At 47.6% G+C, this 14253-nt stretch overlaps 1 protein-coding gene across 2 annotated transcripts; it reads right to left on the bottom strand.

Moving 5' to 3' along the window:
- Window positions 1-24: 24 nt before the first annotated feature.
- Window positions 25-12900, bottom strand: Prss54 (serine protease 54). 2 transcript variants are annotated; one of them, XM_057754419.1, is made up of 5 exons: window positions 12840-12900; window positions 10838-11013; window positions 3893-4147; window positions 3012-3140; window positions 25-555 (listed from the first exon to the last, which is right to left on the bottom strand). In XM_057754419.1, exons 1-5 carry the CDS (start codon window positions 12898-12900, stop codon window positions 25-27), a joined length of 1152 nt encoding a protein of 383 aa, XP_057610402.1. The 2 variants fall into 2 exon arrangements, with proteins under 2 accessions (XP_057610402.1, XP_057610401.1); XM_057754418.1 differs by having other exon boundaries at window positions 3893-4151; window positions 10842-11013.
- Window positions 12901-14253: the final 1353 nt, after the last annotated feature.

Genomic DNA, 14253 nt, shown 5'->3' with positions numbered 1-14253 from the left:
GTCTGCAGGGAGGTTAGCTGCTAGCTAGACACCGCTGCCCAAGAAAACAAGCACGAGGGACATCAAGATCCTTTCTTGGGGCCAACACAACCTGCTCTGGCCAGCTACAACCCCTTCTTCCCCCGCCTCCCCCCCGTAGTAGTCGTAGTACATGGGTTGAATAGCCACTTTTGCAGGCCAGCCTGATTCCTGAAGACCATTTGCCCTGAAGTTCTGCCCATTGTCTGTTGACTTGTCATACACAGTGGACGATTTTGGTCTTTGGGAGTGGGATTGGGGCCGTTCAGCATGGCCGTGCACAGAATACGCATTCTTTGTCAGGGCAATATTTGATTCGTCAAAAAGGAGCTCAGGGGGCAACTTCTCCCAGGACTGGAGCGAGGACAGGGAAGGGCCAGCCTTCCTCGCCTGGGCCATGATCCAGTCACTGTAGTCTTCCACACTGGTATACAGAAACAGGCCAGGGCATGAGTCGCCTCCATAGGTCATGATTCCTTTGAGGACCCAGAGATTCAGCTTCTTCACTTGGCACATCACAGGGCTTCCTGGTTCCCCCTGCAATAAAGGACAGGGGGCTTAGGTTTGAGAAGACCTTTTTCTGTAGATGCCAGAGGTCTGTTTTAGAAGGTTTTTTTTGTATTGATTCTCTCTGGAAACGGGCAAATTATAGGCTACCATTTCAAATTTAGACAGCCACCACCAACCACACCATGAGGACACTAGTGTCTCCTCTCTCCCTCTCTCTCCCTCTTTCCTGTGTGCTTGTTTGAGACCTGCTCGCAGATGACCGTGAACTCTGACCCTCCCTCCACTCCACCTCCTCAAAATGCTGGGAGTACAGACTTGCTACTACAAATGCTTTTTTTAATGCAGAGCTGGGGATCAAATCCCTGAAGCCAGGGCTTTATTCAAGGCAAGCACCCACCAGCTGAGCTACCTCCCCAGTCCAATTTTTCTTTGCATTATGCAAATTATTTGTGGCCTTGGCACCCAGATTGCCTGTAACTTCCTGGCTCCTTTTTCACTGTCTTGGTTTTTGCTAGCACTCTGATCTGGGGCTGTTCTGGGTCTACAGCTTCCTAAGCCACGCCCCAGCCGCTAGTTACTCCTGCTCACCAGCCCCGCCCATCCTGCCGCCTTCCCTTTTTCCTGAGTTGTCTGTCCCCTGGGTCTCAGGCGGTCTGCTGCACACACCTTAACTCACACAAGGTGAGAAGGCAGAGGCTTAGCACTCCGGGCTGGATTTGGAACCAGCGCAGGTGACCTGATCCGTTAGCGCTTGTGACACACGTGGCGCTGGTGCTGGGCACGCAGCCTGTGCTCAGTCAAGTATTAGCTATGACTGTCGCGAGGGCTTATAAAGGCACTAACTTTTCTGTAGGGAGTTGAGGGAATGCAGAAAGTCCCAAGATAACAATTAGGTTTCATTTATTCCACCCCAGGCCACCCCTTTTCAAGCGCCAAACCTCCACTCGTACCTCGTGGTCCATCTGGGTCCGAGATAGGGGAGGACTATTCACCCTCCTTGATTGTATGGCCCCCTCGACTGGAAAAGCCAGGCAAGCTGGCCAAGGATACGTTGCTCTTGCTGTTTGGACTGAGCGAGCAGTGAGCAGTGTGGCAAGTGATAAGAGCAAACCGTTTGCACAAATTCAAGGATGAGAAGCAGAGGGGCAAGGGTTGACCTTATCAGCCCCTTCTCATCTGCAGCCCGGGAAATGGCCTGCCTGGCGTGTCCCCTCCCTGGATACCTCCCCTTGCTCAGGATGTGTGGGTAGAGTAGAGGTGAAGGTGAAGGGTGGGAGGAAGGGGTGACTGAAAGCATGGCAGAGCTGAGGCATGCGCTTTCTGCAAAGACACTGTCATGCCTGGGTGGTGAGAAGGCCAATGCCGGTTCCTGGGCAACGCAATGTGTGCGTTACTCTGTGCTGCTCACTGCAGGGAAAGGGCAGCACAGCAGCGCTGTGTTTTCTTTTCTTTTCTTTTTTTCTGTAGTCTGCTATGTCACCTCACTCTGCCAGGCAGAGGGTTGAAATGTTGTTTAGAGTTCTGGCTGGCCACTTGGGATTGCTGAACAGCCATTGTCCGTGACACACTCAGGCTGCTTGGGGTATAGTGAAGAAGGGTATAGTCTCCACCCTTTCCTGGGTCCCACCCTAAGCTGATCATCCTTGTGCTCGAGGAGGAAAATGGATGGGATTTAGGACACACAGTTTGATGTTTCTGACACAGTTGTGGGTACAGATGACCCCCATCAAATGGTTTTGCTACTAACCTCAGGCACAGAATAAGCTCGGGTTTTTTTTTTTTTCCTTTTGTCCCTGCCCCCACTTCTTCCCCACCTGACAGAGCTGTGATTTCTGGTCTCTGAAGTAAAGGGATCAGAGGCTACCAACCCAGGGCCTTCAAGGCAGCTCTGTCTTACCTCCTGGTGTCAGGGGCAGCTACCACACTGAGGGGCCCCTTTCACTGAGTGGTCCTCTCCCTTGACATCTCACAGAACCTCTAAGGGTTGTAAAAACTAAAAGGGGAAAGGTAAGGAGCAGCTCTGCTGGGCCCGAGGGACCCGTTAGTCCGATTCTGCCTGAGAAGTGCGGTGTTCAGGATCCAGACACCAGAGCCCATTTCCACGAGAGACAGCTTTCCAAACACTGAAGTCACCAATAGATATTTTGTGAGCAGAATTCAGTTCAAAAGCTAAGGGTTAGTGGCTCAGGATGGCTTGGAATACAGTACACGCTGAACCAGAGTGAGGGCGAGAAAGCTTGGATACTGAGAGTCACGTGGGCTCAGGAGGCTGACGGGGACACACAGCCAGACTAGCGGTATCAAGTATCCACACTGTAGGGTTTGAGTACTTTCTGCCAACGTTATTCCTACCAGAGACACGAACCCACAGCACTGGCCCTACTGTTCACTCCCGTTCTGTAAGGAAGAGCTCCCAAGACCCCTGGGTGCAACCAATGATCAATGATCACTTTCAAGAGCTGGCTTCTACTGTGTCTTCTTACCAGGCAAACTTTGTATTCCTTATTTGCGTGACTGGCACATTCTGTATTCTGGTCTCTTTGTAAAGGACACAGGTCAATGTCTTCCACGGAGATTCTCCTCAGGATACTCATTGTCATGTGATTTCCTGTCTGGACCATGCAACAGAGAGCCCAAGAATTACTAACAAGAAGGCAGTCTTGAGTCAACCCACCAGCAACTCGCATATCCAACCAGGAATCAACAGAAAATGTCCCTATATGTCCCTTTTACCCATAGAAATCAGAACTCTTGTCTGAGTTTTTACTGGAAACTATCTTTGCTTTGAATTGAAATCTATAAGCAGGCAGAGAACAATTCACCCCTCCTTCACACTTAAAGAATATACATTTTCGCCGGGAGGTGGTGGTGCACACCTTTAATCCCAGCACTCGGGAGGCAGAGGCAGGCGGATCTCTGTGAGTTCAAGGCCAGCCTCGTTTACAAGAGCTAGTTCCGGGACAGGCTCCAAAGCTACAGAGAAACCCTGTCTCAAAAAACCAAAATAACAATAATAATAATAATACATTCTCTTGTTTCATTCTTGTCCGAGAATGGCAGGAAATGAGTGGCTTAGGTAAGAATGTGCTCAGCTGTAGTCCCCTTACTCCTCCCAGTGCTTGTTAGAAAGCATGTTGCCTGTATACTTCCTGGGTATAGAACTAAAAAAAAAAAAGGCCCGTGGAATATGGTACAAGAAAAGACCCCAGAAAGGCAACCACTAGGAATCAACTATAAAACCTCAAACATTCTGAATGATTAGGATAGACCCTAGAGAAGTTCCTCTGAGTCAACCAACCCCCCCCCCCCCCCCGGCCACTGCCAGCACACACACAGCCTCCTCTAGGAGAAAGAATGCATTAACTGCAGACGTGGGGTTCCATCCTGCCACCCAGCAGTTCCTCAAGGTTGGTGGTTTCTGTAGCTTTTTGTCCAGGAAGCAGATGGCCTGGACCATGTCATCGAAATGTATGGCAGATTCTGTCCTCAGGAGGGCTATGTCATTGCTCCTGGAGCTGTTAATGAAGTTCTCATGGGGGATGATGGTGCTGACTGAGTACTCTGTGTGATCAACCTTTCTGTGGTCCATGTTGGCTATACCGACAACAGCAACGACCTTCTTCCTAGAGAGACAGACAGCAAAGGGCTTTTGAGAAGTCGAGGCAGCGACGAAGCTTCACACTTCCCTCATATCTCATTTTTTCTTTTCTTTTTTCTTTTTATGTGCATTGGTGTTTTTGCCAAGGGTGTCCAGTCCCCCGGAACTGGCATTACAGACAGTTGTGAGCCACCATGTGGTTGCTGGGAATTGAACTCAGGTCCTTTGGAAGAGCAGTCAGTGCTCTTAACCACTGAGCCATCGCTCCAGCCTCATTCCTCATTTTTTGTGTTTTTCATTTTCAACCTGGCATTCTCATCCAACTCAGTCCCTGGGTATTTTGTCTTTGTTTTTAACGTGTGTGTGTGTGTGTGTATGTGTGTGTGTGCATGCGTGAACACACATGTGTATGTGTGTGTGAATGTGTGCCACTTGTGCCTGCCAGAGTCAGAACGTATTGGATTCCTTAGAGTTGGAGTTAGTAATGGTTGTGAGCTCCTCAATGGTGCTGGGAACTGAACTTGGACTCTCTGGAACAGCAAGAAGCGTTCTAACTGCTGAGCCATCTCTCCAGCCTCCGATTTAGTTTTTACTCAAACCTTTGAACTCAGTCTCCAGGGAATCTCTTCTGAATTTTTAGATTTGTGCTCTCCCTTGTGAGCCCGATCTCTTGGGGGATTCTTCTGTTCTGATAACCATTTATCTTACCATGCAAAGATAATCTGTTCACATATTCTTGGGTGACTTTTCTGTATGAATAGTTTTTTTTTGTTGTTGTTGTTTTTTTTAAAAACATAGCTCAGTGGTTAAGAGCACTGCCTGCTCTTTCAAAGGTCCTGAGTTCAATTCCCAGCAACCACATGGCTGCTCACAACCATCTGTAATGAGATCTGGTGCCCTCTTGAGGAAGAGACCTGGTCAGCCGTCCTCATCAACCTAGACCATGAAACCCAATACGAACAAGTTCAACAGAACCGCCATATACGGACTTCCCATACATGCTTCAGCTTGCCAGGGCAGACATTTCATTCATTCATTTCATTTCAATACAAAATATGTACTAATGACTCTCACTCACTGTCTCAGCACTTAACATCATTTTTTGTTGTTGTTGTTTTGGTTTGTTTTTGTTTTTCGAGACGGGGTTTCCCGTGTAACAGTCCTGGCTGTCCTGGAACTCGCTTTGTATACCTGGCTGGTCTCAGATTCACAAAGATCCACATGCCTCTGCCTCCCCAGTGCTGAGATTAAAGGTCGCCGCCACCACTGCCCAGTCTCTTGGTGCAGCGTCTCGCCTCACATACTCTGTGAGTGCGTTTGTGGAGGACATGGCTTTACAGAGGTGGGATTAAGTTGGGTGTTCTCTACCTCTCCCCTAGGGACTCACCCAAGAAACGATACGAATGTAAGGCAGATGCATACACCCTAAAACCATAAAGAGGACTCAGCACTCCGCCATCTGAGCAAGGGCTGGCGCACCCAGCAAAAGACAACCGGGAGTGGGAGGTGACACCTGCCGCCGCTGAACTCAGCAGAAAGGCAGATAAGAAAGCAAGCCCCCTTCCAGCAGGAGGAGAATAGAAAACAATGAAAGACTTAGAAAGTGGGCCAGAAACAGTGACCAATGAAACAGAAGTCAGCCGAGTGTCTGCTTTTGTTTTGTTTTGTATGTGTGCGGGGCATGCGTGTGTGTGCACGTGTGTGTGCACATGTGCAGAGGCCTGAGGTTGATGCTGGGAAGCATCCTCAACTGGTCCTTCACTTTCTTCATCGAGGCGTGGGCTCAAGTCCAGAGCCCGCACACAGTCTCCCTAGGCGAGAAGAGTTAGGTCAGGCAGAGCTGTGTGGAGCTGGTGAGGGAACAATCTGCACTTTGCCTCAGGAGCGTACAGACGCTGCTTCATCTTACTCTCCCCCCCCCCCATGCTGTTGTCAGTCCTGGCACTGATGAAGCCCAGCTGGAGCCAGGATGCAGGGGTAAATGCGGCTGTCACCCACACCAGAGCGGGGAGAGGAGAGAGTGGATCACTAGTCACAGATGGGAGGATCCGGCAGAGCTGGACATCCAGTCCAATGAAGATGAACTCTTTCTAAGGTTGAGCAAACACTTCATTGTCTAACCCATGAAAGTCATGAAAATGAATGAGGGTAATGGCGGAAGCTGGGATCGCAGGGGTGAGCCGGGCATCTCCTGGGCAGATAAGCATTCGTAGCCATACTGCTTAAAATCGGAGTCACCTCAGACGTATTTAATACCAGGGTGGCGGTGGGAGGGGCAGGATGATGCCTAAAAAGTCTTCCATGGACACAAAATGTGAGTCATAAATAGGACAAAAATTGGGAGTGAGGGGGTTCTACAGAAATATCTTGCCATGATCTCAAAAAATGGGATGACAATTGGTAGTAAGGCCTTTATTTTCATATTTGGAGGTAGAGGTACCTAGGGCCTGATTCAGTAGGACCAGTGTCCCCTTCCTTTAAAAAAAAAAAACTTTTCTTCTTTTCATATGTATATGTATATGTGGTGTGTGTGTGTGTGTGTGTGTGTGTGTGTGTAGGACTGAGGTTGATGTCAGGAATCTTCCACGTCTCTCTTCTGTCTTACTCTCAGAGGAAAGTAGCCATGTGAACACACACCTAGAAGGCTTCTGCCCATACATCCAGAAAGCAGCAAACCTGCTGACCCTCTAACCTTGGACTCTCTGGGCTAAATCATCTAGTTTATGGTATTGTGTTATGGAAACCTAAGCTGACTAGGGGAGAGAGAATTCCGTGTTAGTAGACATAAGAATTAATATAGAAAGATATATAGACATCCACAAACACATTATGCATTTTAAAAAATCCAAGAAGGTGATGGCAGGTCATGGCACAAAGGGAAGAATCTAGTGACTGAGGGGATGGTTTCCCTGCTTGACTTTGCTTCTTTGTGGATATTCAACAATATACATGGATTTCTACTTAAAAAAATGTAAATTCTGGCTCTTATAGAGACAGTGTTGAGACACACTCAGAATGGTCCATGTTTAACGCACCATTGTAGGCTTTCTCACAATACAATCTCTTACAAAACTAGGCTGTCTTGAACTCCTGGCTGCAGGATTGTTTCCTTTTAAACCAAGAAAGTTGGGAAAGCACCAAAATCTGCATGTGGTATTGTGCCCTGTCAGACTCTGGGGTGTTCATGCTGTAAGACCTGAAGTCCCTATGAGAGAGTCTAAAATAAAGCATGCCAGCAGAACTTATGGTGGCTCCATGTATACTGAGTTTGTCCATGGAAGATCAGGCACACTCCCTCCCTCATTGAGGAGCAGAAAGTTGTTGTGAAACTGTTGAAGGCCAAGCACAGAGTCAGAAAGTGAAATAAGTGTTGAGGTTTTTTTACATAATAAAAGTCAAGGCTCGGTACACACAACACACACACACACACACACAAATCCTGACCATTGTGAGGGTCAAGGGTGGACCATGAACAACGGAAGGTAATGAGAGCAGACTGAGCAAAATACAATGATACACATGCTTGAAAACACTGTCATAAAGTAGATGTCTATGGTACTCCGGTATCAGGAATGGGTTACATCTTACTGAGTCTACTGGCCAAAGGGTTCCCATGGAATCTCCCTGATGTCACAGACTATTTGCCAAGGCTGTCAGTTGCTCTCTCTCCACAATGATAAGGCCCTGTTGCTGAAACCATCACATGTCATTGAACACAGAGAAGTTGATGTGGTGCCTGACTAGAAGCTTCAATCCTACCGACTAGTGTTCATGGCTTTGGAAGGCACTCTGCAGACTCCGGAGGGAAAAGGTAACCATCAATACCCGCCAGCTTTAAACCCTGACCAACAACAGCAACCTGCCTGCAAAATATAATGCTGCAATAGTGGCACAGATATCATGGAAGTAACCAACCACTTTGGGGGGGGGTGGTTGCTGAATGTAAGGCCCATTCCATGAGCTAGAACCCATGCCATACAAAGTGGCCAAGAACCTGAGACTAGATCAGTCATGGACCTGGGGGAAACCTAGTATAACTATTCTGCTAAAGGAACATAGCAATAAAACAACCTCTGATGGCATATTCATAGATATGTGCCTTGATCAACACATCAGAGAAGTTTTTTTCTTGTAGTAGGTGGGAGTTAAGACAGAGACCCACAACTGGATGATGTGCAGAGAATAAGAGACTTAGGAACACTCACTCCCAAATGGGATGTGTTCATTAACCCCCTCCTCTCAAGGCTCAGGGATCTAAGAGGGAGAGGAAACAGAAAGATTCAATAGTGATATTTTATTTATGTTTTAATAAATAAAGCTTACCTAAAGATCAAAAGGGCAACATTAAGCCACTAGAGGTCAGGGAGAGGTGACATGCACCTTTAATCTCAGGATTTGGGAGACAGAAGCAGAAGGATCTCTGTGAATTCAAGGCCACCTGGGCTACCCAAGATCAATGTAGAAACAAATCCAGGTGGTAGTGGCCTACACCTTTAATCCCAGTACTAGAGGGAACATAAAATGAGAGGAGAGAGAAAGAGGCTTAGTTCGCTTAGTCTGTGATAGCCTAGTTTTGGTAGAAGAAAGACTTCTCTAGTGGCTTGGATGCTTTGCTTTTCTGGTTTTTGGGTTGAACCCCAATTTCTGTCTCTGGGTTTTCATTATTTGTACTACAAGATTGTAAGAGTCAGAGATAATGGACGACTCCAAGGAACCAATGTCTTCCAGATACAGCAGGACAGGAGCACATACGAAGTCACAGAGACTGTGACATCATACACAAGGCTTGTGCAGGTTCCAGCCAGACAAGATCCCAGAGATGGGGGAGTGGATACAGAAAATCCAAGGTTAGAGTGTCAGCGGGCTTGTTTCCTTCTGGATTTACAGCCCTAACCAACCCCTAACCAATTGGTACTTGCTGGCAAAGGGGAAATCAGTGTATCAACCACACTCCAGGGAAGGCCCCAAGCCCAGGAGTAGTTGGCCAACACAAAACCAGCTCAGTGATAATTTCGTGGACTTTTGGTTTCATTTTCATTTTGTTTTGGTTGGCATTTTTTAATCTTATTGATCTTTTGTTTGTTTGTTTTGATTTTTGTTTTTGAAAGAGAGAAAGAACAAAGTTGAGTAGGTAGAGAGGTCGAGAGGAGTTGGAGGAAGGGGGAAACATGATTAAAATATATTTTATGAAAAATATTCAATAAAAAATAAAATGTCATTGGAAGTCTATTATTTTATATGCATACTAGAAGAATAATAAATTAAAAAAATACACAAAGCAAGTCTTAAAAATTCAGCAGCTAAAGAATATTCTATCAGGAGTTTACATTATAATTTCTTTAGCTGATTGAACTATTCTTTCAGGCTGGGGAGACAGCTCAGTGGATAAAGCACTCACTATGCAAGCATGAGGACCAGGGTTTGGATCCCTAGTGTCCTGCCTGCTATTCTAGCACCCAGGAGGCAGAGATAGGGAACTCTGGGCAAAACCCAGCCAAATCAGTGAGCTTCGGTTCGGGTGAAAGGCCCTGCACCAGTAAAGTAGAGAGCATTGGAGGAAGATATTCAATGTCACCCTGACACATGCACACATACACATCGCATGCACATGCACATTACACATGCACATGCAAAGCCATCACAGGCTTTATCTTTCGCATCTACTATAGGAGAAATTAAGCTAGAAAAAGGTTAAAGCACAAGAATGTGCAAGACCATGCATACATCTGGCCGTCCGGGTGATGACATCACAAAGCTGAAACTTTCCATTCTTTCTCCATCTATGCAATGGATAGCATACTCTTTCACATACAGCGTGCATAAGAAATTATATTATCATGCTAATCTATGATAACTGGAAATTCACTTTCATTTGGTTGGTTTTTTGTTTTGTTTGTGTTTGTTTTTGAGGCGGAGTCTCAAGTAGCCAGGCTGGCTTTAAACTCAACATATAGCTTAAGGATGAAAAAACTTGAATTCTTGACCCTTCTACCTCCACCTTCCAAGTGGTGGGCTCCCAGACCTGTGCCAAAATCCCCCTTAGATGTTTACTTTTATATTCTAGCATTTTCTGTGTAATTAGTGAACAACTTTGTGCAAGATAATTTCTTCCCCAGAGGCTAAAATTATCCCCTTTACTGCCAGTCCTTGAAAGTTAAGGTCGGCTATTGGACTAGAAGTGAAGTATTCTACAGTTTATGAAAATATTTTGGAATGTTTGCCAAATTTTTTAATCATATTTATGATTGTTTTCTTTCTTATCTGTACGAATTTGAGCTTAGAGGATATAATTTGGAGAACACAGACAAGAACAATTGGAGGACAGAGTCATGTTCTGAGCACCCAGAGAAAAGCATCTAGAGGCATGTCTGATTTCCTTCAGCTTTTCTCTGTGCCCTTCTGTCTGTAGCAGTAACATTACAAGGCCCAAGGAATCCTGCCGACTTCCTTAACTTATCCCGGAAGGACACCTGGTGGATAGAATTAAAGAATCCGCATCTCTGTAGTTGCGGCAAAATCCCAAGTGGACTTCCTAGATACAACAAATGACATCTTGCTTTTCACTGGTGCCGCTTCTCGGTCCTCACAGTAAAGTCCCAAGAGCCAGTGGTGACCTCAGGACCTTGACTCAGGCGAGTACACCCGGAGGTGTTTGGGCCCCACCAGTCCCCAGGCCTGCTGCGGACCCTTCCAGCCCTCCCTCTGAGGCACTAGCCTGTCCTGGAGAGCAGAGGCGCTGCTGAGGATCCAGAACTCGCTGAGAATGCAGCCAAATGCCAGATGGGTGTACTCTTGGTCCTGTATGGACACCACCCAGGGGAACTCGGTGCTGCTCACGAGGTTCTCCTTGGACTCGTCCTCGATGTTGGCTTTCTGGATGCCGCAAACTGCAGAGGAAGCAAAAGCCTCACTATGTGGCACCTGGGGGCCCAGCATTCCCCAGCCCTCGGGACTCCTGTTCTGTGGATGTTTTGCTTGTGGCTGACTCTACAACCCTGATGCTTTTGTTCCTCCCCGGAGATCATTCACATAAAATACGCTTGCATTATAATACCTCTGAACCCTTTCAAAGTCTTCCTAGACCCTGCTACTGGCACTCTTCGGCCGAGCGCAGTACCTCTTGGTAGGCCTTGTCTGGCATTTTTCATTCAAAAGTGGGTGGCAAAGGGACCTGTAGGCATCCTTGTCTAGGCCGTTCCTTAAGGAAAAAAACCCTGCTGCTTGCTTTCCCGACTCTCCTCTCACAGTGTGAGGTGCAGTTTTCCAGCTTTGCGATGGCATCACCCTGACGGCCAGATGTATGCACGGATTTGTATATTCTTGGCCTTTGACCTTTTTTAGTTTCATTTCCACTACAGTAGATGTGAAAGGTAAAGCCCGGGATGGGTAGCTCTAATCATCAATTTGATGCAACTTCAAATCACTTGGGAAGAGAGTTCTGTTTGTTTGTTTTTCAAAGCAATTTATTTATTTTTGTTTTATGTGCATTGGTGTTTTGTCTGCATGTATGTCTGCATAAGGGTGTCGGATCCCCTGGAACTGGAGATACAGACAGTTGTGAGCTGCCATGTGGGTGCTGGGAATTGAACTTCGAGTTCTTTGGGAAAACAACCAGTGCTCTTAACCACTGAGTCATTTCTCCATCCCCGGGAAGAGAGTCTCAGAGAAGAATTATCTAGATAAAGTTGGAGTGAGAACATGTTTTAATTACACAGACTGCTGGGATAAAACTAAGGATACTTCAGAAATGCCAACAATGACATCTTTTGTCCATGCTGGAGACATTGATGATTTGTAATATTAGCCAATCCTTCCCAAGCCAAGAACCTCCATGTATGTGACAGCATTCATGTTATTTGGGAGCTGGGGAAGCAGCTCAGTAGTAGAGTTCCTGCCTTGTGCCCAATTCCACTGCCAACGCCATGATGAGAAAATGTGGTCCAGACCAAGTGTTTGGTCTGGGTCTCAGCTATGGCTTAGTAGGAGAGATGTCATGTCTGTGTTTCTGAGCATCTCTTGGTCTCCTTGGCAGGTAAGAGTAGGCTGAGGAAGGTGTGGGGTCTTTGCATAGTGTGTGTGTGTGTGTGTGTGCTCACCGATCAAACCAAAGGTACCAAAGGTAGACAGAGCCTACTTGAGTCATCTGTCCCCTGTTCACCTGCCTTTTTCCAATCTGGGCGTATCAGTCCTGAGCAGCCTACCGGTCAGGGAGGAGGGGACCATAGCAGCCACTTCTGCTGCCCGAGAGCCCGAGAGACCCTGCTGCTGTGGTACTAGCTGGTCCTCATCAGGATCACAGTTTACAGAGCCCACTGTACTCCAGGGGTGGGCAGGGTTGAGCTGAATGTGGGAGGTAGTTCTCATACTGACCCCTCTGCCCCATAGGCCATTCTGTGCCCTAGAACTGATTTTCCTGTCTCACACCCTTAGAATCAGACGTACACACATGCCCTGGGACCCTGTATTACCTAGATCCTGTCATTCACACATGCCACCCAGGACAAAATTCTGGGAATTGGCTTCCTTGCCAAGTGAGTCCCTTTCTGGACATAAAGGGCCACTCCATTTTCCGGGATGGTGCCCCCACCCCGCCCCACCCACCCCGCGGAATGCCTTGGGAAGGAAGCAAGGGCCACTCCATTTTCCGGGATGGTGCCCCCGCCCCACCCCACCCACCCCACGGAATGCCCTGGGAAGGGAGCTGCACACTCACTGGCAGATGAAGAGTGGGCCATGTACAGCAGGACCAGCACCAACCCTCTCATCTCTGCCATCCCCAGAGAGAAACGCAGCGAGCACCATGGGCAGCTAGGGAAGACAGAAGACTCATGACTCCATCACCTTCCCACACCCGGAGGGGGCGGTTCCCATTGAAGAAGCCACCAAAGGTCCCCAGATGAGGCAGACTGACCTGTCACATCCCCAGCTCTGGGTTCTCTGCAGACAAAGGCAGGAAGCGGCTGTCTGGCTCCAATGCTTGGCTTGCGGTTTGTGAGCTGGCCCAAGGAGAAAGGGTAGTCTGCTTTCTCCAGTTTCCTCTGCAGAGCAGCCTGGGGTCTGGGGTCTGGCTGTGCTAGAGACTTGGTTCTCTAAAGAGGGTTGGCTTTTGATTTGTGGAATTCAACCCCTGCTTTAACTGTATAGCCAGAAAACACTGCTAGAAAAAAAAAAAAAGACAGGGTTTTGTTGGGCGCTCCACTAGGGACTGGTGTCTTACAGGGGTCTCACCCTCCCTATTAGAACTCACACCAAGTCTTGCTGGGATGTCTTCACTAGTGACAGTCTCAGCATTTAGCTCAGTCCGTTCATATAGCCACCCTAAACACAGGCACTCTCATAATCCCCGTTTTACAGACTCAGAAACTGACACTCAGAGACTCCGAGGAACAGGTCCAAAGTCACACAACAACTAAGCAGTGAACCTGGAAGGTGAGCTCAAAACTCTCTGAGCCTCTAAGCCAGTGGCGGCTTCACGTCACATCCTGGCCTCAAACCGTGCATCATGACCTAAGAAAACCATGTGCACAGTTCTAAGTCACCATGTTCCTTTTCCTCTTAGCATGGTGCTGCGAGTCCTTCTCTGAATTGTTCCCACTAACGAAGAAATGAACTCACTGTGGCCTTATGCAGGAGAGCTCTGCAACGGAGTTTCTTCTGCGCCTTGGGGAGAATGTTCCATTGTGGCATCATGGTTACCACGGCATCTCTCAGCAAACATTTGGATTTAAGAGAAACAGGGTGAAACCTGGCCTCGATGAGGTTATTCTGGAAGATGTCTTCTGGGTATGGCTACAAAGCCTCCCCTGTGCAAGATGACGAGGTCCTTGATTGTAGCCACAGGCTACCTCCCGCCCATCACCTGCCTCCACTTAGACAAGTTGCCTTACAGACCGAGCGTGTCTCCAGTCCCTCGTACTGCCAGGTTGGTTTCTTGGAGATGGAGCCTAGTTTTCTTCCTCCATGATCTCAGCTTGTAGGTCCAAGATAAACTACTGGAAACCTAGGAAACCACACAGCCTGGTGGGTTCTGCTCTCCAGTTGCTGAGAGAAGCCTTGGTTTCCTACAACTGCTAGGCCTGGATGAGAATCGACAACGTCATGGTAAGATAGAAACAGAGAGTGCTGGC

Source organism: Chionomys nivalis, chromosome 21 (genome assembly GCF_950005125.1).
Source record: "Chionomys nivalis chromosome 21, mChiNiv1.1, whole genome shotgun sequence".
Classification (NCBI taxonomy): domain Eukaryota; kingdom Metazoa; phylum Chordata; class Mammalia; order Rodentia; family Cricetidae; genus Chionomys; species Chionomys nivalis.
The sequence above is the reverse complement of the archived record's forward strand: the minus strand, read 5'-3'. Positions and strand labels throughout refer to the sequence as shown.